We start from the raw sequence: 23682 nt of genomic DNA on the forward strand, positions 1-23682 counted from the left end.
GTGCAGACAGAGGCAGGCCTAGGGGCCAGCATCATGACTGAGGAGGGGCACAGGCGGGTGATGGGGGGGTCTCACCGCCAGAGAAGGTCCCCTTGGCCCAGACCAGCTCAGGGCTGCTCCTCCAGCCGCCCTGCCCCTCACAGGAAGCGTTGCCGTGGCGACAGAGGGGGTTTGGCAGCATTGCAGCAGCTGGAATGCCGGGTATGCGCCCGAGCTGGGCAGGCGCTGCCTGGCTGCAGCCCTCCTGTTCTCTCCTTGGGGCCAGGTGTGGGGGAGACATGGACGGAGGAGGGGGGACTCCTCCACCTGCAGGACACCTAGCCATCGGTGAGAGGGGAACCCCAGGGCCTGACCCGCAGGCTTGGCTCACCGTCAGGGGCTCCCTGTGACAAGGCTGGGTCCATGCTGCCGCCTGCCCTCTGCCTCAGGAGGAGAACCTGGGGATCCCGAGGGGAGGCTTCTCCTCCCAAGTCCCACTGAGGTCAGGGGAGAACTTGCCAGGTTTGAAAACGAAAGTCACTTCAGTCCTCTGGGATAGAGGCCTCTCTTAGTTGCTGGGGCTTCCCATGGTCCCTGGGCAGACTGAGCCGGGTGTACCCACAGCAGGCGCGCTGGGCCCAGGCTAAGCTCCGACCTGCCCTCCACTTCTTGGATGCTGTGCCCTCTGAGGCCTGAGGCAGGGATGGAGAGCCATGAGGCGAGCTGGACCGCCCTGCCCGTCGCCACCTGCTTTCCCAGGGTGACAGCTAGACACCCAAGCTGCCTGGTGGGGGTGGCTCCTGGTCTGGGTGCTGCTGCCTCTGGTTGAGCCTGTCCCCTCGCCGGTCCTCCGTCAGCTCTGTCTACTGAGAACAGGAACGATGGTGGGCGGGAGACTGCCCTGCTGGGTCACTGAGGCAGATGGCTTCCCCTCTCTGTGCCTTTGGTTTCTCCAGGCCTGGAATAGGAAGATGGGAGACACAGGCCAAGGAACGTTCCATCCAAACGTGTGCCTCTAGAGGGGAAAGGCTCCCCCACTGCCCACAGGCTCTGTAGGACCCGGGTGCCACCGCCGCCTCCCCCGAAACCCCCTCCTCTGAGACCCCCGTGCCAGCTGTGCTGGCCTCCTGAGTCTCCAAGGCCCCACCCTTCACAGATGCCGGTCCCCACGCTGGCTCGCGCCCGTCGATCTTTCGTATTTTAACTCAACTGTTATCTTAAACCCCTTTCCTCAGTTATACTTCGTGTGCCCCATGACCATCCTTTTGAAAAGAGCACATTGCTTTGTGCCGGACTCACCCCCAAACACTTCTGCAGTAGGAAGTCTGTTACGGTGCTCAGGTCAGGAAACAGCCACAAGCTGTTGGCTTTCCCCTAGCAAGTCTGACCCGAAGCTCGCGCCCTAACCTGCTGACATCGTTGCTTCTATTTGATTCACGTGGGCCCTTCAGCCTGCACGTTCTGAGTGTGGGGACCCTTTTCTATTTCACTGTGTCCCCAGTGCCCAGTGTCACATGCAGCTCGGATATTCATGTTACAAAAGAACAGATGAGTGAGCAGTCCTGCCTCACCCAGGACGTGACCGTCCATCTGAGAAGTGTCCAGCCCCACCACCAGCACCCAGCGCGGTGCCTGGCCAGGGAGAGGGCTGTTGAATGAACAAAGGGTGTGCGAAAGCTGTGTGAGCTGCCTGGCACTCCTTACACGGGATGTTTGCACACCGATGAGAGGGCGAGAGAGCCCAAGTGACGCTGATGACTGACCCTGGGGTGCCGGTTCCAGAACTGACCCTCGCCCCGACCCCTCAGCCCATCTTGCATGAAGCGAGGGACGTCGGGCCCCAGTTCTCAGGCTCCAGCCTAACTTCCTGTGCCGACTCGAGCCGGGTGGGAAGGGAGCAGTGAGAAAAGCTCCTCAACGACACGGAGCTGTTTCCGACGGGCTCCCACGCTGGGGTCAGCCTCCGCGGGCTGAGGAGGGGGCGCCGGGCCAGCTCCCTTCAGCCGCCTCCTTCCCTCATTCATTCCCAAGGAGATCGTGGGAAGCCTGGAGGAAGCTGGCCACGGTTTGGGGTGAGCTATTTTTGGTAACAGGGTCTTTCGTCTCAGGCTCCAGGGGCCAGGGTGACTCGGAGGGAGCTGTTTGCATTTCCTCTGGCCGCCCCCCCGCCCCCCGCCCCAGCTCCCCGCCGCCTGGGCTCCAGGGACAGGGCCGCCCGCAGTGTGAACCCGCCTCCCGTCCCTGGCCCAGGAAGCCTTCCTACTGGCAGCCCCAGCACCACAGGAGGGCCGTGCTCTGCCCCCTCCAGTGACTGTTCCCTGCGCTGGGCACCAGGCCCTCTCCCCGGCCCCCTGACAGTGTCAGGAGGCAGCAGTAATTCTCGTAATCCCCCGATTTGCACGCTGCTTTGTGGCAGGCCTGTTCCTATCACATGTGGTCTCAGTTGATCCTCGAGACAGCTCTGGGAAGCAGGCAGCTTGGGCCATGAGCCGGGAAAATGAAGTTCTAGGAGGGCATTGGGTCCCAGAGCCCGAGGACGGTGACCGGCAGAGGTCGGTGACCAGCAACCGAGTGCCCCCTCTGGGGCACCCACAGGGATATGCCACCATCCCGAGCCCCATGGCCACTTCAAGAGGGGCCTTGGCAGTGCACAGGGCAGCCAGACAGAGACTAAGCCCAAGCTTGGTGGCCAGGTCGGCCCTCTGGGTGCGGAGCTGGCCCCAGCTGGCCGCTCCTGCCCTCCGAGGGGCCCTCGGGTGGGTGGACCCCCCAAGGAGGGCCCTGGGGCTCAACGCCATCTTTTCTTCCCCCAGAGCACGCCGGCCCATGAGAACAGCAGGGATGGCCGACTGGTATGGACAGGCACCCAGGAGCACCTCGTGTCCACTGGCTTCAACCAGGTAGGGCTCCTCATGGCCAAACCGGACATACACACCACGAGGGCGGGACGAGCCCCTCTGGGAGGCAGGGGCCACGGCCGGCTCCAGGCCTGTCCATATACGGCCCTGCCCCGCGTGCAGCTGGGTCTCAGAGCCCCAGGGGACCAACGGCCGCTGAGAACTGGCAGATTCCATTTGCAGTAGCTAAGCCTGACCCTGGGAACTGTGGCGAACACCCCCAGGGACCAGAGTCCACGGAGGGCCCCACCCCCTTGTCACCTATGGGTTCTTAAAGGGGCAGGACGTGAAAATCCAAATCCTCCCTCCCTGGCGTGCCTCACCCCCACCCCCCACCCTCGTGACTGCCCTCCAAGCTCTGCTCTGGGGCAAGTGCCCCCGTGCCAGCCCATGTCCTTGGCCCCGGGGTTCCTGCATGGGCCCTTCTGAGCCCCTCTCTGCCCCTCCTTGCAGATGCGAGAGCGTGAAGTCAAGCTCTGGGACACCCGGCTCTTGTCCGCTGCCCTCACCTCGCTCACCCTGGACACCTCTCCCAGGTAGGAGTGGCCGGAGCATTGGGTTGGCTGGCGAGTGTCGAAGGCCCCATGATGTGTATAAATGCGCGCCGCTGGTCGGGGGCAGGCTTCTGCACGGGAGCTCATAGTGTGTTTTGGCCTTTGGGGAGGAGACTGTGACTCAGCGGGTGGGGGACAAGGTATGTGGGGATGCGCTTGATTTTGCTGTGAGTGCTCTGGTGGGGCTGAGGACTGGGACACCGAGGCTCCGATTGAGAGGTAGACGTGGGGTGACGTGGGGTAACATGGGGTCTGGAGGCAGGCCTTGGACCCTCAGGCTTGGTGAGACCCCAGCCCAGGCCCCACGCTGTCACTGGTAGTCCTGGATGAGTCAGGGGTGCGGGCAGTCACTTCATCCGCCCACCGTCCTGCAGGTGCGTGCAGGAGGGTTTACGGTGGCGTCCACAGGGTTCTGGCCGAGCCAGCTCGGCGCCGGGACTGCCCAGGCCTGGGGAGGCCGGCTGAAGGGATCAGGTACAGGGGGCTGGGGGAGGAGGAGGTGGAACCTGGTCCCCGAGCTCTGACTCAGTGTGGCTTGCTGAACCCCCTACCCAGGCAGGGACCCGCAGAGGTCAGAGCTCGGACGGGGCCTTGGTCCTTGGATGTCCATCCAGCCCCTTCCTCTCCCGTTTTACAGCTGGGGAAACTGAGTCACAGATGGAGCAGGGCGGGCCGTGAGGGGGCAGGCTGAGTGCCCAAGGAGCTCCTGCCAGGGTGGCCCCGTTGAGAGCCCCAGGGAAGGGGAAACGGTTGGGGGGCAGAAACCCTCGACTCACATCCTCTTTCACGACACAGGGAGAGGACGGGGAGCTGGAAAGGCCCGTTTTGCAGATGAGGGGGCGAGGGTGAGTGAGGCCCCCCACATTCCTTTAAAGCGCACAGTGGGCATGAGGCCTCTGCCTGCTCTTGGCCATGGGGATCCCAGGGGTACTACTAGGACCCCTTCCCTGCATGGGAGGACTTAGGGCTCTCAGGCCTCCTGGCTTCGTGTCCAGCAGCCCCTTCCCCAGCCCTGGTGCTGCACTGGTATCTCATTCCCCAGGCCAGACACCCCTTTCTCTGCAAGCCCCCCAGCAGAGGGAGGGGACTGGCCCAGCCTGGACAAGGGATCCGCGCTGACCATCAAGGGCTCCGCACTGACCATCAAGGGCTCCTCACCCCACCACTTCTGCCTTCTAGACTCCGCCCCTGATCTGTGCTGGTTACCTACCCCCACCCCACAGGAACAGCCCCACCCCCCGCCCCAGCGTGGCCCCTGGGGGAGTTAACGATGCCCAGACCCCATGGTGCCATTGGCCAAGGCTGACCCTGTAATTACAGCAGTTAAGAATAGCCTCACAGGGCCAGCGAGGCCTGGAATTTCTCAAATCACTCCCAGATGGGCGGCCAGGCCAGTGTCCCGCCCCCTTCATCCCCCAGTCCTGGCCGCTGCCCCACTGGGCCCACGCCCTTGGCAGAGGAGCTGGGACTCTCCAGCCTTCTGCAAAGCCGGTGGACGCCAAGGCTACATGCCAGCCTCCAGGCCGGCCTGAGAGCTGGTGGGCCCTCTACCCCCAGGCTCCCCAGAAGCCAGAACCCCACAGGGGCCCCCTGCGACTTTGGGGGCTGCTGACTGGGCTGAAGGTGGGAATCGTGCAGGGTGTCAGCTGCGCGCACCACCTAGGCCTCCACCGCACCCGCTCGTTGTCTTTATTTTACAGATTTTCCACCTTCATTTGAGTAGAACAGTAAGAGCTGCAGGGGGCCAGAGAGGGGTCAGGCACATGCCCCTCCCTGTCCCCTCCCAGGGGTCTCTGTCTCTGCTCCCAGCTGTGCCCTTCCCTGGGGGCAGCAGGTCCTATCCCTAAGGCTGGGCCCAGGCAGACGGCCACCCCGCACTTCTGTGCAGGGTGGAGGCGGGGGTTACCGTTGGGGCTGACCGAGCAGCTCATACTCCGGCCCTGGAGAGGCAGAAACACTACCTGTCCTGGGTGCCCTGCCCCTGGGCTGTGTGAACAGTCAGCAGTTACCAGCCCTGAGTGGAGGCGAATGGAGGATTTTCTCCAGATGTTACCAGTGCATAAAAGCTGAAGCCAGAGAAATCGATGTTCTGTTGAGGTCATCCTGGGAGTGAGCATAAGGGTGGAGGCTGGGAGCATGCTCTGGCCAGAGGCACCCACCCCACATCCCAGCGTGTTCCCTGGAGACCCGGAGCTTCTGCGGCCCCTCCCGGCTCCTGGAGGCAGGAGGCTGACCGCCCCTCAAGGGCCAGGGAGCAAGTGTCGGCTCTGCGCCCGGGAGCCTCTCCTTAGAGGGATTGAAGGGCACACGTAGCCCCGGGGTCTCGAGGACCCGGTCGGAGGCTGGTGTTTCCCCACCCACAGTCACCCTGGGTCGTGGCTGCCTCCTGGCCTTGCGTACCCCACTCGGTCCCCAGTCGCCCCTTCCTCGCCCAGCCCCTACTCTGATGGGAGGCCCAAAGACCTTTTCTGGGGAGGCTGGCATGAGTGCCCCGCCTGCCTCCTGCGGCCCCTGCCACCCACCCCCCTTGCCGCCCCATTCACCAGGTTTAGCTTTGCAGCAAAAACATTCCCTCAGCAGCCACTGTGCTGAGCAGCAGCCCACAGGCCCACAATGGCCCCTTTGACGGGGCTGCCAGAGGGGAGGGCCGGCCTCGCCAGAGCCGTTCCCCTAATGGGATCCAGGCACAGGAAACCCACCTGGGCCGCTGCCTCAGGGGGAGGGCCCCACCCCGGTCCCTCTGCCCACCGCAGCCCCCCGCCTGCCTCTGCCTTGCTCACGCCAGAACCCTCCGCAGCCAATAATTGAATCCAGAGCCTCGCGTGGCCAGCGCTGACATCAACACCCAGAGCCGCAGGGCCTGTTCCGCAGGCCTGGCTGGGCCGCCTCCTTCCCACTTGAGTGAGCCCGGGGCCCAGGGGCCACAACCTGTGTAGGGCGGTGGGCAGGGGCCTGGGGGGAGCTTGTGCGGGCCTCTGCAGGGCCTCTGTGGCCCCCCAGGGCCACCTCCCTTCTCGCCAGAGGGTGGCTGGAAAAGGTGGCGGCGGGTGTCTGTGTCTGTGTTGGTTCCTTTCCCCAAACTCCTAGCACCTGGTGCAGCCAGGGCTGTGCACAGCCTCCCTGGCCCTGCCCCACCTCAGCCGGCAGCTTCCAGGAAAACACTCATAGTGCAGGGTTTCTGGGAAGCCTGTGTCCCCCCCCGGTGCAGAGAGTAAAGGGGGGTCTCGGGCCAGCAGACCTCCTGCCCGTGGGTGCCACCTCTCGCAGCCCTGGCTGGGCCCCGCCTGCTTGCCCATAGGCTTTCTGCCACTTAGGACCTCGCTCCCTCCACCACAGCCCCATCTCTGTGGCTGGAGCAGAAGGCTGGGGTCTCCCTGCCTGAGCCCACGCAGAGGGGCAACGGGGCCATAGGCAGGGCTGACCCCACCTGGTCCAGGGCCATCGTGGGCCTGGGGGACACGGCTCAAGGCACCCCTCCCCAGAGGAGGGTGGGCGGTGCACTGCTGGTCAGACTGGTCCCCGAGGAGGGACCCCCGGGGGTCTCTGTCTTCTGCGAGCCTCTCCCCAGCCTCTCCCGGGAGCCTGGCAGCTCCTGCTGGGAGAAGATTGGGTCTGGGGAGGGGAAGGCCGCCCTCAGTGCCCCCCTGCCCCGAGGCTGAAGCGGCCCCCTACCCCTCCCTGTTCCCACCTGGTCCCCCGTCTCCCCGGGAGGCTAGACCGGGCACCTCAGGTGAGCTGGACAGCCCAGGGCGTGCCGACTGGGGCCTTGCACCTGCTGGGAAGTAGGGTCCCGGCTTCCAGCTCCCCGCTGTAGGCCGACCCTGCGAGCCCTCACCCCGCCTCCGCGCAGGTACCCTGGGGCTGTGCCGAGAAACACGGGTGTTTCTTTTTATCTTTTATTTTTCTTACAAAAGACCTTCATATCGTCATTTGTCTTTAAAAAAAAAAAACCAAAGTCCTTGTCTCTGAGTTTGAAAAACATTTTCCCAGAATAAATGGGAAAGGATCTTTTATAAATACATTTAAAAAACAAAAGCGAAACTTGTTCCTAAAGCATCTTTCTTTCCAGTTTCTTTTGCTTCTTCGCTCCCCAGGGCCGAGGCAGGATCACCTGCCCCCATCCCCAGTCCTACTATCCCTCTGCTCTCTTTTCCGGGGGCTTCCTTCACTGGCCCCCCAGAGTCTCCTTAGGGTGGAGGGGCTTGGCAGCCCCAGGCCTGTGTTACCAGCACACGGCAGGGCCGGCCCCACCCCAGGGGCTGCACATTGCAGAGGATGAGGTGACACCGTCCTCCAGACACTCGTGCAGGGGGGCCCTTAGAGGGTCATCCCTGGGCTCCAGCGTCTCACAGAAGAGGAGACCGAGGTCCAGAGATGGGCAGGGGCATGCCGCGGTCACTCAGCCCGGGTCCTGACGTGTCCTCGTCATCCAAATCTGAGAAGCTCCTTGATGTGGCAGCAGGACCCCCTGGCCGGTCCCAGCGGGGCTGAGGGCCCGCCCGTGGCGGTCCGTCCCTCCCAGGCTTAGATGTAGGGCTTGGCTGGGAGGGGCCCCTGTGGGCTGGGCCCCGAGTAGCCCATGAGCGGCACCTCGCACTCCAGCCCGCCCGGTGGGGCTTCCCCACCACCCTCCAATGCCTTGGGGTCTGGCTCCAGGGGGGCCTTCACCCCCTCCAGCTCCAGGGGCCCGGCCCCAGGTCCCACTTGCCCTTTGCCCTGCGCCACAGCTGCAGCAGCCCGCCCCCGCCGCACACAGAAGGCCGCCCCAACGGCGGCCAGCACAGCCAGGAGCACGGCGGCCAGGGCAGGCGCGATCAGGAGCGGCAGGTTGCCCTCGCGGGCCTGGGTGACCGGGGCATGGTTGGAGCGGACGGCTGGGGGTGTGCGGGCCTCCCCGCAGGCCTCCTCGCCCTCAGGCACCCTCCCAGCCCCCAGGGCCCGGACGCAGATGGAGTAGGTGGCGTTGGGCCGCAGCTGGGTGACGGTGTACTCGGCGAGAGAGGCGGGCAGCCGCAGTGTCACTGGCCGCTTGTCGGGGCCCGAGAGGTTGCGATAGGTGAGGCGGAGGCTCCTCAGCTGCACGGCGCTGCCCTGCTGGAAGCGCTGGAGCCCCACCCTCAGGGACGTGGGGCTGGCGGGCTCGATGCCCAGGGGCAGGGGCCGTGGCGTGGCCGGGGCGGGGCTGGGCCTGGGTCCCGGCCTCACCCGGCTCTCGCAGTACAGCCCCGTGAAGCCCTGAGGACACAGGCACTCCAGGTGGGCCCGCGCCCCCAGGTGGCAGGTGCCACCGTTGAGGCAGATGGACGCCGGGCAGTCCCGGGGTGGAGGCACAGGCCCCGCAGTCAGGGGCGTGGGGGGCGGCCGGCTCGGGGCCTCAGTGGCCAGCTCCGTGGGGTGGAGCTGGGTGGGAGCCGGGCTGGAAGGCAGGAGCGTGGGCTCCCGCACGGGGGCCCTCGTGGTGGGCGCCGTGGCCGTGGTGGTGGTGGCCGGGCAGCCAAAGTCGGCATAGTCGAGGTCCAGGAGCAGCCGGCCGGCGTTCTTGGGTGGGAAGTGACAGCGCGTCTCCTCCGGGCTGGCCAAGGTCAGGCGGCTCTCCCGGACCCAGGGGCTGAACCAGCTGAGGGGGCACACGCAGTTGAAGGGGTTGCGGGCGGCTGCCAGGAGCCTCAGGCGGGGGAAGAGGGTGGAGAGCTCGTGCGGCAGGGCCTGCAGGCTCAGGTTGCTCAGGTCCAGCTCCTGCAGGGCCGCTAGGCCGGCCAGGTCCTCCGGCCGCAGCTGGGCGATGCGGGTGTTGCCGGCCAGCCGCAGGCGTGTGAGGCCCCGCAGGCCCCGGACGGCAGGGGGCACACGCTCCAGCTGGTTGTCGGCCACGTCCAGGTCGTGGAGGTTGCGCAGGCGGCCGAGGAGCCCCTCGTCCAGGTGCCGCAGCCCCAGGCCGGCCAGCCGCAGCGCCTCTACGTTGGCGGTGTCCAGGATGCCAGGCTCCAGGGCTGGGAGGCCGTTGTGGCTGAGGTCCAGCAGCAGCAGGCGGGGCAGGCGCAGTGGGGGCAGTGCCCGCAGCTCGTTATCCTGCAGCTTGAGCTCCAGGAGGTGGTCGAGCGCATCAAAGGCGCCAGGCTGGATGTGGCGGATGCGGTTCTTGCCCAGGTAGAGGCGCTCAAGGCGGCGCAGGCCGCGGAAGGTCTCGTTGGTGATTTCCCGGAGCCTGTTGGCAGTCAGGTCCAGGTTGCTGAGGTTGGCCAGTGGCTGGAAGACACCCCCAGGCAGGCTGGCGATCTGGTTTTGCGACAGGTCCAGGAGCTGCAGCCCCAGCAGGCCAGCAAAGCTGCCTGCGTCGAGTGTGGTGATGCCGTTCTCAAAGACGTACAGGCCCACGGTGTCGGGCGGCACGTCCAGAGGCACGGTGGTCCCCTGGCGGGCGGTGCAGAAGACAGTCCGTGGCTGGTTGCACTGGCAGCCGGGTGGGCAGCCCTGCGCCCCGGGCCCCAGGGCTGGCAGCAGCAGCAGCGGCAGGAGCAGGCGCAGGGGGGCCCTGGAGCGCATCTCTGGTCCCTGGGAGCAGAGAGGGAAACGGGAGACCGTGAGTCAGGGGCCCCAGGGGACAGCCACTCCAGGAAGGGTCAGGAGGGGAATTCCCAGCCCCCCTCTGCTCCCCACCCTCAGACCCGACAGCACACAGGAGCTGTGAGTCAGGTCCCCTGAGCCGGGGCCGGGCTCCTGCCGCTGCCCCGTCACTCCCTCGCTATGTGACTGTGAGTGGTCATGTGGCCTCATCATGGTATCAGTTGCCATTTCCTGCGCTGACACCAGGGTTCGGTGGGCTGACTGACGCACACAGAGGGGGCCCGGCTCCCAAACGCTCAGAGACCACGAACAGCTGGCCTCCCCCCTTACTCTTAGCTCCAGCCCTCCAGCCTCTCTGCAGCTCAGAGAGAATACGTGTTGGTCAAAAAGCATCAGGCTCTGTGCCCTCCCCCGAAACATCCCCCCCCCAAAAAAAAAAAATCTGTGCGGAGGCAGATGGCAAAGGAGGGAGAATGCAGGTCCTAGAGCGGCAGCTCCTCCCGCAGCATCCGGGAGAGATGGGCGGGCAGGCGGCCGAGCGCGTAAGTAGAGAAGCTGGCTGCCCCCGGCCGCCGCTGCCACGCTCCGCGTCCTGCAAGTGAGGAGAGACCACAGCAGGAAGACCTCATGTGGAAACTATGGGATCGGTGTTTTTCCACTTGCGAAGTCAGACCTGCCCAGGACGCAGCCAGCAGGAGAGTTCCTGGGGAGGGGGAGGCAGGGAACCTTGGCCTCCAGGCACCCCCATCTTTGAGCCATGATGACAGAACTAAAGGTGGGGGGCTCTGGCCTCCCTGGAGTGGCCCAGGGTGCAGGTTGGGGGATACAGTTTGTGTGGTGGAGAGAGCACCAAGCCTGGAGATGCTCCAGAGCGGATCCTCCGCCATTTCTCAGGATCCACTCTGGGCCAGGCATGGCACAGGAGGGGCAGCTGCCATCCCCACGTGCCAGTGGCACCGAGCGTCACCCAACAGCTCCTCCAGGTGGGAGCTGTTCTCCGTGCTCCCAGATGACAGAAGAGGGGCTCCTGGAGGCGCAGGCACTTGCTGCCTTCACACTGCCTGGAAATCTGAGCTGGAGCCCAGCTCCTTAACCACGTCCAGGTGCAGCTGGGCTTGCCCTCCTGACACGGGGCCTAGTCCTGCCCGTGTGGGGTAGCTCCTCCAGCGGCTTCAGCTCCCACTCGTAGCCTGAACTGCCTGAGACAGGATAGGGCCATAGCACAGGCCCCCTTCACTTAGGCTTCTGCGGGGAGCCGGGGGCCACCCCAGCAGCAGTCCCCCCGCCCTGTGGGCCCCTAGACCCCCTGAGAGGCCGGCACACATCTCCTCCAGGTGCCTCCAGCTCACACAAGGGCCTTTTGTGTTGAGGCTCAGCTTCCCCTCCCCCACACTGGCCAGCCTTCCAGCCACGCAGGTAACAGGGCCCCCCGGCTGGTGTGCTGCCCACTGCTATGCACCGGGCTGCCCTCCCCGGGGTCGTGGGCTCCTGGACCTGAGTCCAGGAGGGGCAGGTGGTCCTCCAGAGGCCGCAATGGTGTCGGGCCAGCTCTGGGTAAAAGCCCGTCACCAGATTGGGCCTGCCTAGAGCCACCCACCTGCAGGGTCCCCTCTGCCCCTTGGTCATTAACGCTGATGACCGCTCTCCGGAGACCTGACCCTGGCCTGTGCCCCGGCCTTTGCTCTCTAGGTCCTGTAGTCCTCTCCCCGAGGGGTGTCCCCATCGGCTTTTGCTTCCCTGCATCCCAGAGAACATCTCTGCTGAGTGAACTGTGGGGAAGCTCGGCCCGAACCCAGAGGCCCAGCGCACCGCAGCCCCATTGGCGCCGTCCCCGGGGGGCTCTGGGCCGCACCCAGCTTCCTCCCCTGCCTGGGCCCGCTCCACCCGTACTGACTCAGAGGGGCGGGTACGGCCTGGCCACCAGATGTGCTGGGAGCGACCCCCGCCCCCTCACCGCATCGGGGGTGAGCCACCTCCCCTTGAAGTCACCCTCCTGGCAGAGGGCAGGCAGGGTCAGGACGGTAGTAGGCAGGCTCGGGGACGGGGGCCCCTACCCACGGCCAGCCTGGCCACCCCTACAGCTTCAGCTCCCCTTGGGCCTTACACAAGGTCACAGCTAAAAGCCCCACACTCCAGTCTGGCAGCCCTGGGTCAGGGGCGCTCAAGGTGTGAGGTCACAGACAGCAGGCTGTCTCGGCACCCGTTTCCCCGTCTGTCCATCCGGCGTTTCAGAAAGGACACCTCCCAGGGCTGGGGTGCTTGGCACCGAGGGGCCAGGCATGGTCTATGGGGGCCTGAGATGCATATTGGGTGTGTTTCCCATTCTGCATTGAGGAGGGGCCTGGCATGGACTCTGAGCTTCCCTCTATAGTCTGCTGGCCCTTTAATCAGTGCAGTCCTCACGGGTGGGGGGAGGCAGGGATGCTGGGGGTCTGGCTGAGCTGGCGGAGGGTAGGGGGTGGCATCCTCTGCCAGGAAGACCCCACAGGCAGTAGCCACCCTGCCTCCCAGCCCTGAGGTACAGGGCTGAGTGTTTTCACCTGAACCCCACTTCCCTCATCCAGAGGGGCTGGCACTGAGGCGTGGGAAGGTGACAGCTCGGGGCCATCAGCTCTGGGGGCTCTGCCACCAGGAACCGATGAGAGGGCCCCAGAGGATAAAGGCTGACCATGGAGAGGCGGTGGTAGGGCAGCCGAAGGTCAGTTCCGCCCCTACACACGTTCTGAGCTCCCTCCTCACCTGTGGGCTGTGTCTCCCCAGCCCTGCTTCACCTGGACGTGGCTCTGAGCACCCAGGGTTGTGGTTCCATGTCCTCCTGTTTGTTTGAAATGGGGAAGTTCCTTTAACAAGTTCTGGGAGCGATTCCGCCCGTCTGGGCGCGTGCTGGTGTGTGTGTGTGTGTGCGTTGAGGGCGGGAGCGTCTCCCCGGGGTCACGGCTGTCCTGGCCCTTGCAATTTCAGCAGCTCCGAAGGACCAGGGGCCTGGGCTTTGATATCTGATCTGCTGACTCCAGCAGGGCGGCGGGACCGCTCCCTCTGCAGAGGGCGGGTGGGGGCGGGGTGCTGGCGACAGCCCTGGGATGGGGCGTGGGGGGCAGTGTCCAGGGCCTGCCCACCCCTCACGGACTCACCTTGGCCTGGCCCCACTACGGGGCCCGCCAGGGGACTGAGCCGGGGTGGGGCTTTGGGATCCAACTGCCTGTACTGGCTGCCTGGCCCCAGCCCTTCGCTTCAGTTCCCATCTGTGAAGCAGGGGGCGTGGGGTGGGTACAGCCCCCGAGTCTCAGAACTGTTTAGTTTGTATTTGGAGAACATTCTGAGTGGTCTCTAAATAAGTGGGTCGGTAAACATGACCTACTGAGGGTGTCACCCATGAAACCTCTGCACGCGTTGGGTGGGGGAGCCATGATGCATACATTTCAGCACAGACAAGGCTCCTGGGCCCAGGGTGGGGCCTCCACACACGGGCTGCCTGCCGTGCTTGGGCATGGAAAAGCGGGAGAAGCTGGAGCAAGCAGGCTGGGGTGGTGCTGGGGGCATCTTTCGTTCTAGAAGGGGTGGGGGGAAATCAGCTGTCCTTTGGCCAGCACTTCAGCATGTGATGGGGGGTGGGGAACAGGAGGAGGGACTCTGTGAGTAAGAACGTGGTCATCTCAGCTCTCGGGGACCCAGAGTGTCCCCACCCACCCCTTAGCATGGGACACACCTGCAGGCAACTACTCACACACAGGCCCTGGGTCAGGCAGAGACTGGCGAGTGGGAGGGACCCAGGCTCCAGACCTGAGGCTGGAGCGTCTCCCGTGCCTATTCAGTGGGCAGAGGTGGGTACAGGCAGACAGCAGCGGGCACACGCCCCTTCCTGCACCCAACGCTGCAGAGTGGGTACCCGGGGTCTGGGCTGCGGCTCTGACCCCGCAGTTCCCAGCGCCGGCCAGCCAGGCCTGGCAGTAGCCCAGCCCAGGAGTCTGCCAACCCCCCAGGCAGGCGGGACTGTGCCGGCAGCCAGGACGGCTGGCTCCGGTTTCGCTGACGTGTCTGAGGAGGCTCCGGGTCCGGGTCCGGTCCACCCGCCTCCCCAGCCCTAGCGGGCAGCAGCCCCTGGCCCAGCAGGCGGGGGTCTCGATCCTGGGCCCTGGTGGAAGGAGCCAAGGGGACTGAGCCTCAGGTTCCCCAGAGATAGCCCTCAGGGTGAGGGTGGGGGGGATCCTCACCCTGCCCTGTGATTAAGCCGGCTGTGGGGGCGGGGTGGGCCCACCACTCGGTGTCACCACCTCCAGCCGGTTCTGTTCTTGCTGTGGATAGGGCCTGACACACCACGCCACGACTTCTCCTGGTCCCTTCCCTTCCATCTCCCACTTACAGGGCTTCTCAACTCCAGCTGCACATTGAAAATCACCAGGAAGCTTTAGAACAAAGTTCCAGTGCTCGGACCCCGCCCTCCCCCAGGCAATTTAGTAAGACTCTCTGGGGTGAGAACCGGGCAGAGTTGTGTTTCAGAGAAGCTCTTTGGGTGGGTGGGTCTCCTTGCCTAGCCCAGCCTCACAGATCCTTGGGCAGAGGGTCGCCGAGGCAGGCAGTCTGTATGGCAGTCGGCTCCCTGTCTCTGGAAGCCTTGATTCCTGAGCCGGCAGCACCGGAAGAGCCAGGCTGGCCCCCTCCCCATCCCACTCCACAGCGGGAGCTGCTGGCTCCGGGTGGGTGCTGTCTGGGGCACTGTGGGTGACTTGGGAGCCGCCAGACCTGTCAGTCCAGGGCAGGGAGACCAGTGACTAAGGCCAGTCGCCAGCTTCAGGTAGCCCTCAGGGCAGCAGGATGCACCTTCTTGGTCAGTGCAGGTGCCACCCCGCAGGACCTCTCCCAACTCGGAATGGGCTGGTCTAGATGCCACCGTCGGCACGCGCCAGTGTGATGCCACCGGGGCTGGGCTCAGAGACGGGCCCTCCTCACTGCCCTGTCCCCACCAAGGGCCAAGACACCCATCAGGTAGGGCCCTAACCCTGCAATTAACCCTGAATTTGCCAGAGGAAGACCTTAGTCACCAAGGGAGGCCACCAGCCCCAAGCGAGCTGGGCCCAGGTTGTCTGCAGCCTAGACAGGGTGTGAGGAGGCAGAAGCCCCTCGCCCAGAGGGGTGCTTGCTCTTCTGATGCCCTCATGCCTGGGGCTCTTGGTCACCCTGCCACAGAGGAGGCCCTCTGCAGGGTCTGTGAGCTGATCAGTGGGCAGGTGGCATCGGTCGGCGTGGGGGGGGGAACCAGACCACGACCCTGCCTCTCACCTCTCACTGCTGCCCCTGCGGGCCCCAGGGACACCCAGCCTCTTCTCAGCGCAGGCCAGCTCCCTCCTTCCTCCTTAATTAAATCTCTCAGGCAGCCTCCAAGGAATGTCAGAGCCTTATTGCATTCCCTGGGAGGAGACTGGTGGGGGCTGTCCCCCACCTTAGAAAAAAACCGGCCCCTCGCCTGCCCCCACTTCCAGTCCTAAGGTGGCCTGGTGCGTGTGTGGGGGCGCCCGCTCCAGCCTCCTCATACCCGGGGAAGCTGGAATGAGGAAACGCGGGGGAGGCCCACGGGCCTGGCCGCCTGGCCAGCCAGGCGGCCCAGCCAGCTGAGAGAAAGCAGTCCGGCTGCCTCTGGAATGTGGAAACCGATAAAAGGAAGGAGGCCGAGCCCCCGCCCCGCCTCAGGGCACCCCTGCCTGCCCCTAAACACAGCCGTGCTCCGGTCACGCGCGCGCACAGACACATGCCCACGCCAGACACACGCCCACTGGGCTGTGCTTTGAGACATACACACACGCCCTCCTGCTTCTCCAAGAACTCTCAAATTCCACAGCAGTGAGGGGAGCTGGTTTTCTTGGCAGAGCCTTGGGCTCCCTGGCCCAGGGAGGGGACTTGGAGGGGGGCTCTGGGGGGGGGGACCCTTAACCCCGTGAAGTGGCGCTGCTGTCCCTCCCATGAGCTCAGGGCCTGCCATTGTCAGGGTTGCTTCTGTGGATACAGGGCTCACCCAGTCTTCTCTCCGGTCACTTAGGAGAACTGGCCAGCTGGCCTGCTGAGGTGGGAGATGCCGCCAGGGCCCAGTTGAGACCCTGCCCCCCTGATCCCAGGAGCTGCCCGGGCCAGGGGTGGCGTCCACTTAAAAGTCCCCACAAGGACTCAGCTCTCTTTACCTGGGACTTGTCCTGGTGGGGACCAGTGGAGGTGGTCAGGACCCCTCTCCTGCCCAGGGCATCTCCCTGGGGACATCTGCCTGGGGCGAGCACAGGTGTGGGCACTGTCTGTGAGGGACTTTCTTGTGTTGAACCCCTCCTCCACGTCCAGGGTCTGGAGAGCGTGGTGCCATACCAGCAAGTGCCCTGGGCCACCCGCCCAGGCTGACCCTCTGGACCCTCGGGTCCCAGTCTGCAGCTGCAGGAGGCCGAGGGAGGTAGGGACAGTCAGTGCCCAGGCCCCCAGCCTGGCACGTGTGTGCTCATCCTCCCTGGGCCGGAGTGTGGGGGGGCAGATAATGGTCTGGAGGGAATCCAGCTGGGCTGCTCATTACCAGAGCCCTCTTCCTGCCTCTGACACTCTGTTTACAGAAGCTCTGGGGGCTAATTCCCTTGGGAGAAGACAGCAAATTCAGGGGACGGCTCTCCCATCCCCCTGCGCCCGCTTGCCTCAGCCCTCTTGGGCCTTGCCAATAGCTGGGCCCATACTGGACGTCATGGCCCGCTGAACCTGCTGACCCCACTCGGAGGTCACCTGCCCAGCCACCCCTCTGCGTCCCCAATGCCCAAAGTCTAGCCTAGTGGGATGGAACCTCGAGATTTAGTTGACTCGAGACCCCCCCACCCCGCCCCCTGGCCCTGGAGAGGGCCCTGGCCTGGAGGTGGGGCCTCTGGGTCTTGATGCCACACTCCATCCGGGGCCTCACCTGCCCTTGGTGCAGAAGGTGAGCAGAGTGACCCTCAGGGCCACTTCCTCCTTCCCACCTTTCACACTCCACCCCTCAGCCCCAACGGGAGGGGTAGTCAGCGACCCTGGTGTGGTAATCGTTAACGAACGGGGGTGAGGCAGAATGCTTGGCACCAATCAACTGGCCTGCCAGTGACCACAGGGGACCTCGCAGCCTTCAGGCCCCAGGGCTGCCAGCCCAGGGACACAATAGATTAGCCTGGCTCCAAGCCATCGGGTTCTCAGCCTAAGCAAAGCCCCTTCCCTGGAAGAGGCAGAGATGGGGCAGCCTAATACCTGGAGTACGACCCCAGCCGGCCAGGCAAGGTCCATACCCTGCTCCAATGGGGCTGCATGCCTGTGGCCCCCATGCTCTGCCCTGAGTGACATGGGCCCTCAGGGCCGAACCCAGGCCGTGGATCTGCACAGGGGGGTGGGGATCGGGGTTGGGGTGACCAGAACCAGACTGTGTCACTCCAGGAGGTAGAAGTAACCTAAGACTGTCCTAGCCATCCCCTCAAAGGGGCTTGATTCATAAAACTAGTCATGCTGGAGGGCCCAGCCGTGGGAGGAGGAAGCGAGGGAGGGGGTGTTTATTTTGTCTGCTCGCAGCCCCGCAGGCCGGTGAGCCGCGTACGCGCGCGCGCGCCCTCATCCCAGGCCGTGGAGCTGTCGGCGTCCGAGAACTACCAGATAGGGGGACGGGCTGGGGCGCACGGCGAGTTGGCCCAGGTGATCTTGCAAGGACTGGGGGCCCGCGTGCCCGGCCTGAGTGCGTGTGCGCGCGGCGGACGGGGGTGGCGGTGGGGGGAGGCGGTGGCGGGAGGTCCGCGCGCGTGATCGGCGCGTGTGCACAGCCCGCCCGGGGCGCCCTCCGTTCCCACCCCGCAGCCCTCAAGCCCTGCAGACACTCACCGGGCGGCGGCGGCGGCGGCGGGAGCCGGGCGGGACGCGCCGCGGCCTCAGTGCTTTCCAGCCCGGCTGCCGGGGTCCCGAATCGCGAGGTCCCGAGGCAGTCGGCGTCTGTCTCTCCCTGCCTCGGGCTCAGGCTGCGGAGTCGCCTGGCCGGAGGCGGGTCCTTGCCTTAAGAGCCGGGGGCGGGGCCGCCGCGGGCGGGGGCGGGGTCGCCCCCCATTGGCCGGGGCGGGGCCGGCGGAGACCCGCCTCCTCTCCTGGCCGAAAGGGTCTTCTGGCCGGGCAGGCTGGTCCTCACCCGGCCGCCCTCCCGAACAGGCGACTGAGAGAGAGTCGTAGGAGTCCCGCGGTTTAGCCCGGTCCAGTTTGCCGACCCCTGTGTTTTGTGAAAAAAAGAGCGAATATCGAATGAGACCAAGCGTCCCAAACCTAGATGGGGCAGGTGATTTAAACTCAAGGAATGCCCCCCACCCCCCAGAGCCTCTGTCTGGAGACCTCGGGAGGGCAGCCCCGATGACCTGTCCCACTCTGCCAGAACTTGCGATTTTTCAGGGAAACTAGAAATCTGTATTTTTTAGGTGAAATCTCTTTAAGTGTGCTGTTCTTGGTTGCTAATTCCAATTTCAAGAACTTCTGGGAGGCCACACACACAGCCCTTCTGCGAGCCTCATAGGCACGACCTCAATATGCCAAATCTGAATCCTGGGGTCCTTTTGCCTGACCTTTGCTCTGGGCTGCTTTCCCCGTGTCTTAGATGGGGGGGCTGAGACACAGGAAGGGGATGTGACAGACCAGCCACAGTTACTGGCAGCATCAAGGCCAGATGTGCTGGGGGATGCTGGGCTGAAGGGCCAGGTTGGGCCTCACTGTCAGTAGGTGGGGCCTGAGTGCCGCTGACAGTGGCCCTTTGATGGAGCAGAAGGGGAGGGTGCCAGGGGCTGGACTAGTCCAGAAAAATCCCCTGCCTTGGAGGCTTCCAGGAAAACACTCTGCTCTGCCCTCCCCCCCACCCCACCCTCTCGGCGCTTGTGGTCAGAATTGTGCCTTGGAGCCTTTGGGGACCAGCTCAGCTCCTGACTTGCAGCCAGGCTCCAGGACACCCACCACCCCATCCAGCCCAGCCTGCAGCCAAAGCCTTTGGCTGGGCCAGCTCAAATCTCAGCGGGCCTGATGGCTTATCCCAGCAGACGGCCACACCAGTTCGGGATGGGGGCAGTTTGAGTGGCCTTTGAAGAACTTGATGGCCCCCAGAAGGCAGGATGGTCTCCATGTCCAGTCTCTAGCAGGGCTAAGCAGAGTTCAGCCGCAACAGTGACCTCCCAGACTTTCCTTTTCAGCTCTGCTCCTCCTCCGGACCTCTCCCCCCACAGGGCTGCCTGCCAGGATGGGCAGGGGTCTGCACCCCTCGTTTTTGTTGTCTTATGTGGATGTGGGGTGTGCTGTGCAAACCCCTGAATGTCCATTCCTAGGTCAGTGGGCAGGCCCTCAGGTGTATTTCATTTGACTCACGCGGGACTTTTTCAAAGTTGGAAGCTACTGGCAATGCTGAAAAGTCCAGTGTTTTCGCATTAGAACTTCCCGGCTTGCCTTGAGCGGAAACTCTCAGCCGAGGCTGGGTGGCTGTTGCTCCCTGTGACCAAGGCCCAGACTCACAGGTCGCCCCACCCCAGACTGCTGCACTCCCCCTGCTCCCTGCAGAGTTTGAGTCTGCGGTCGGTACTGTCTGGCTCTGCTCAGACTGTCCCTGTGCCTCTGCCCTGGGGCCCCATGTCCCCCCTGAGACTCTCAGGGAAGTCTAGCCTGATGCTCCTAAAGGAACAGGACTAGCTGACAGGTCTGGGGCTTCTCGTCTCTGTGACCTGTTCTTGCTGGTAGTGAGATACCGCCTGCTTAAAGCATCCAGTTCCCCCCCCCCCCCCCGATCCCAAGCCTAGGCTCACACTGGCCCTGCTCCCGTCCACCCAGAAATTGAAGGGAAGTTCCAGGAGATGCCACCCCCCCCCCCAAGTTTGTCCATCCTGTCCTCTTTCGGTGTCAAGGCACTACCCTGTCTTAGGACCTAGTTCTAAGGGAGCAAGAGAGTGGGGGTGGGGGTCAGGGCTTGATTCGGGCAAACCCCAGTGGCCAGCCTGGGTGATAAGAATAGAACTGAGGGAGCTGGACTGCTTTGGACCAGTGGCAGTGCCCAGATGTCTAGGTGGTGGGTCTGAGTAGAGTGATGGGCTAGCGGAGAGAACTAGGGGAGGCTTCTTGAAGCTGCTTTTCCTGGCAGACTCCCTGTGGTCCTTCCTGTGTTATTTGCAGTAGTGTTGGGAAAGCTGGTGGGATTGTCAGGGGCCGACCCCTCTCGACTCAATGGATGTTTGAGCAAGTTCCGGGAGATGGTGAAGGACAGGGAAGCCTGGAGTGCTGCAGTCCATGGGGTCACAAAGACTGGGACACGACTTTGCGAGTGAACAAGCCCTCCCCCACAGGACCCACTTGACACCACCCTTGTTCTCCCATCTTTTGGGACCTGGGTTCAGGGTTTAGACTTTCCATGGCTTTGAGTCCAGAGCAGACCCCCAGACCCAGGTCACAGCCGTTCCTAGTGGCAGGTCCAGATGCCAGCCCTTCCCCCAGTGCCACGGCCGCAGGAGAGATGCCCTCGCCAGCGCTCATGCCCTCTGGCCCTGTGCCAGGCTGGGGCTTGGTTCTGCATTCCAGATCCAAACCTGGCTTGGCTGTCTTTATAAGGCCTGGGGTCAGGCCCGTGCCAGCTGTTGGCCAACCCTCGGGGCCGTGTGCCGTGACCCCATTTGCTGGCCTGTGTGACAGCAAGGGCAGGATGCTCCTGCCTGGTGGAGCTGCTCAGGTAGCTCCGCCCGAGGCGAGGAAGACTGGCCTGACCTGTCAGAGAAGCCAGCCCTGCCCTCCATGACTTCCTGCCCCCGCGCCCCTAGCACCTGAGTCAGTGGGCCAGCCAGCCAGGGCCGATGGGGCCTGGGTAGGGGGGTGGGATGCCAGGTCGAGCCTTTTCAGGAGGTTGGTTTAGAGCACCAGTGAGCCACCAATGCCAGGGTGGAACTGGCAGGCCGCTGCCCCATTTCTCGCCATGGCAGCAGCAGGATGGCAGGAGTCCCTGCCCAGCCCACTTGCTCTCAGACTCTTGTTTTCATTCCTCCTGACTGTCTCTACACTGATCTCTGCTCCGCACAAATCTAATCCTACCTTTCTCGAGATGTGTCATTTGCTTCTTTATTGCTCATCTGACAGGAGGAGGCTGAACTCCCTTCCTGATGCCCCAGGCCTTGCTCCAGGTGGCCTCTGCCACCCCACCCTTGGCCTCAGACCCTCTCTCACCACCCAGGCCACCAGCCAGGTCGTCCTACTTTCTGTTCCTCAAACAAGGCCATGCACCTGCCTGCCACAGGGCCTTTGCACGTGCTGCTCTTTCTGCCTGGAACTCCTTCCTTAACCTTTGGGTCCTATGTAACGCCCCCTGCTCTGTGGCCAGCCAGAGGTCAGGCCTCTTGCCATGTGTCCTCAGAAAACTCTTCTTTCACGTGTTTACCTTTGGAATTGTATCTGCCTATCACCCAGGCTGTGAGCTTTTGAGGACAGAGGTGGGGGCCTGTTACACTCACCTTCGGTCCCAGCTGACAGCCCAGCTAAGGTCTGGGCACTGACCAGCTCAACCAGGAATGAATGATGTGAGTGAAAGTCCAGTTAGAGCCGCCAAAGGGACCCACATCTGCCCCCACTGGATCCAGTGTTAGGGCAGGGGATGTCCGAGATCACACGACCACTTTGTTCCCCTGCTCCCCCTTCCCCCTCACAGCGGTCAGTGGTCAGATCAGGCCAGAAAGGGCAGTTCTGAGCCCAGTTCGCCCTGCAGAGCCTGAGGTAATTAGAGGCTGTGTTGCTAACAGGTGACGGGCCCCAGGCACTCAGGGAAGCTGTTGGAGACACCCAGGGCCCCACCCAGCTTCCCAGTCCTCCCTGGCTCCCTTCCAGTGAGGGTAGGGGCAGGTGGGCTGGGCCCTTTGTTGCCTAGATGAGAGCCAGAGGCAGCTGCCACAGCTGGGCGACCTCTGACCATGGGGACCACCGCGAGGGTGGCGGGGTTCCATCTGAGTATGAGTGTGTCCGTGTCAAGGTTGGGGCTCAGGCCCGTGGGTCCCCAGGGACGTGACACCAGACCAGGAGCAGGAACCAGATGAAGCTGCCTGTCCGAGTGCTCCTGGGTGCCTCCCTATCTTCCTTCCCCCTCCTCAGGGCCTGGAAGGCGGCACTCACAGGGCTGGTGGGCTGCCGGGGGCCCTGCAGGGTCCAGGAGAGAAAGGGGAGTAAACCCCTGGGCAGTGACAGGCCATTGGCCGAGAGCGGCAGGGACGCCGGGTGCTTCCAGCCTGGCCCCTCTGCCCTGCCCTAGGGCCCACCTGGGGAATGGGGGGATGGAGAACACGAAGACCAGAAAACAGGGCAGGAAGGAGCCCTTGCCCTCGGCCCCTGGCTCAGGCTCGGGCACAGGGGCTCAGAAGTGCTCCTGAGGCGGGTGCCGGGCCTCCACGAGGCCATCGAGGCCCAGGAGCCGGGTGATCGAGGCGACAGCCCCTAGCCCTAGTGCAGTTTGGGAGCACCCAGCCGACTGTGCCGGGTAGGAATGGAGGGGATCATCGGTTCCGACCACCCCCCCTACCTTCCCCAGCCTGGTGTCTAGGCTGTTGGAGTGAGACCACAGACAAAACCTACATCGGGGGTTGGTGGGGGAGTTTTCCTGGCGCTACTGAGCTTGGGAGGAGATCACGGCTGAGGTGCAGAAAGTGGGGGAAGCTCTCTTGTGCCCAGGGCCTGCCACAGTCCTGGGGGGAAGCAGCTGGGGAGATGGAAATAATATTAGTCACTCAGTAACGTCCGACTCCCTGACCCTGTGGACTGTAGCCCACCAGGCTCATCTGCCCATGGGATTCTCCAGCCAAGAATGCTGGAGTAGGTTGCCATTTCCTTCCCACTCAGGTATCGAACTCAGATCTCCTGCCTTGCAGATAGGTTCTTTACTGAGCCACCAGGGAAGCCCTGGGCAGATGGACCCCAGGAAAGAAAGGCTGGGAAGCGGGGGCATGCTGGGAGCACAGAGAGAGTGGGTGGGTGGAGGGTCCCCAGACACCAGTGTGGATGCTGCTGCACCCCTCCCGGCCACGGTCGAGTTTGGCCTGAGCCCCTGTCTAGGGTTGCGACACTCTCAGCCCTGCTGCCACCCCTCGGTCACGGAGACTTGGCTGTAGTCCCATGACCGGCCATCTCTCTCCCCCAGGTCTCTGATGCCCCTGCTGGACCCAGACTCGGGGCTCCTGGTCCTGGCAGGAAAGGTGAGGAGAACCCACCCATGTTGGGCCAGATCTGGTCCTGACTGGCAAAGTAGAGAGTGTAGGATGCTCACCGCCCCCACACAGAGGGGGAGCTGGGACAGTGCTGCCTGGGCTCCAGCCCCTGCCAGGGGCTGTGGGCACACAGTCAGGGTCACAGCCTAGAGTGTGAGCTGCCCGAGGATGAGGCTGGGAATGGAGCAGACGAGCACCCAGCAGGCGCTTGTTATACCGATCGCCAGGGGGCGTCACCCCAGCTCGGCTCAGCGCTTAGTAGGCGTCTGCCATGGTGGTGCTGTGACTCAGTCCTCGGGGAGGGACGGGGTGGCAAGAGTGGAGCCAGGCAGCCCAGACCACCAGCACAGTCAGCATGCACTCGGGTGGGTTTTGTTGCAGGGAGAAAACCAGCTCTACTGCTATGAGGCAGCCCCCCAGCAGCCAGCACTGAGCCTGGGTAAGCCCTGCCCGCCTCCCCCACCCTGCACCATC

General features: G+C 64.1%; 2 protein-coding genes across 3 annotated transcripts in view; one reads left to right on the forward strand and one right to left on the reverse strand.

Annotated features, from left to right (window-relative positions):
* LOC138075278 (coronin-7) overlaps nt 1–23682 on the forward strand; it is a 61325-nt gene that overhangs the window by 21711 nt on the left and 15932 nt on the right. For both annotated transcript variants that reach the window (XM_068966948.1, XM_068966949.1), the window contains exons 8-11: nt 2793–2879; nt 3330–3412; nt 23142–23196; nt 23590–23647. In XM_068966948.1, the coding sequence (XP_068823049.1) occupies nt 2793–2879; nt 3330–3412; nt 23142–23196; nt 23590–23647 (283 nt within the window). The remainder of the gene's footprint in view (nt 1–2792; nt 2880–3329; nt 3413–23141; nt 23197–23589; nt 23648–23682) is intronic.
* On the reverse strand, nt 7403–9973 carry VASN (vasorin). The gene has a single exon (XM_068968584.1). The coding sequence runs from the start codon at nt 9971–9973 to the stop codon at nt 7955–7957; it is 2019 nt and encodes a 672-aa protein (XP_068824685.1). The 3' UTR covers nt 7403–7954.

The sequence above is a fragment of the Capricornis sumatraensis genome, chromosome 3 (assembly GCF_032405125.1).
Source record: "Capricornis sumatraensis isolate serow.1 chromosome 3, serow.2, whole genome shotgun sequence".
NCBI classification, from domain to species: domain Eukaryota; kingdom Metazoa; phylum Chordata; class Mammalia; order Artiodactyla; family Bovidae; genus Capricornis; species Capricornis sumatraensis.

Bases quoted from the DNA above. Each gene is read 5' to 3' on its own strand.
- VASN (XM_068968584.1), bottom strand. From the start codon at position 9,973: ATGCGCTCCAGGGCCCCCCTGCGCCTGCTCCTGCCGCTGCTGCTGCTG.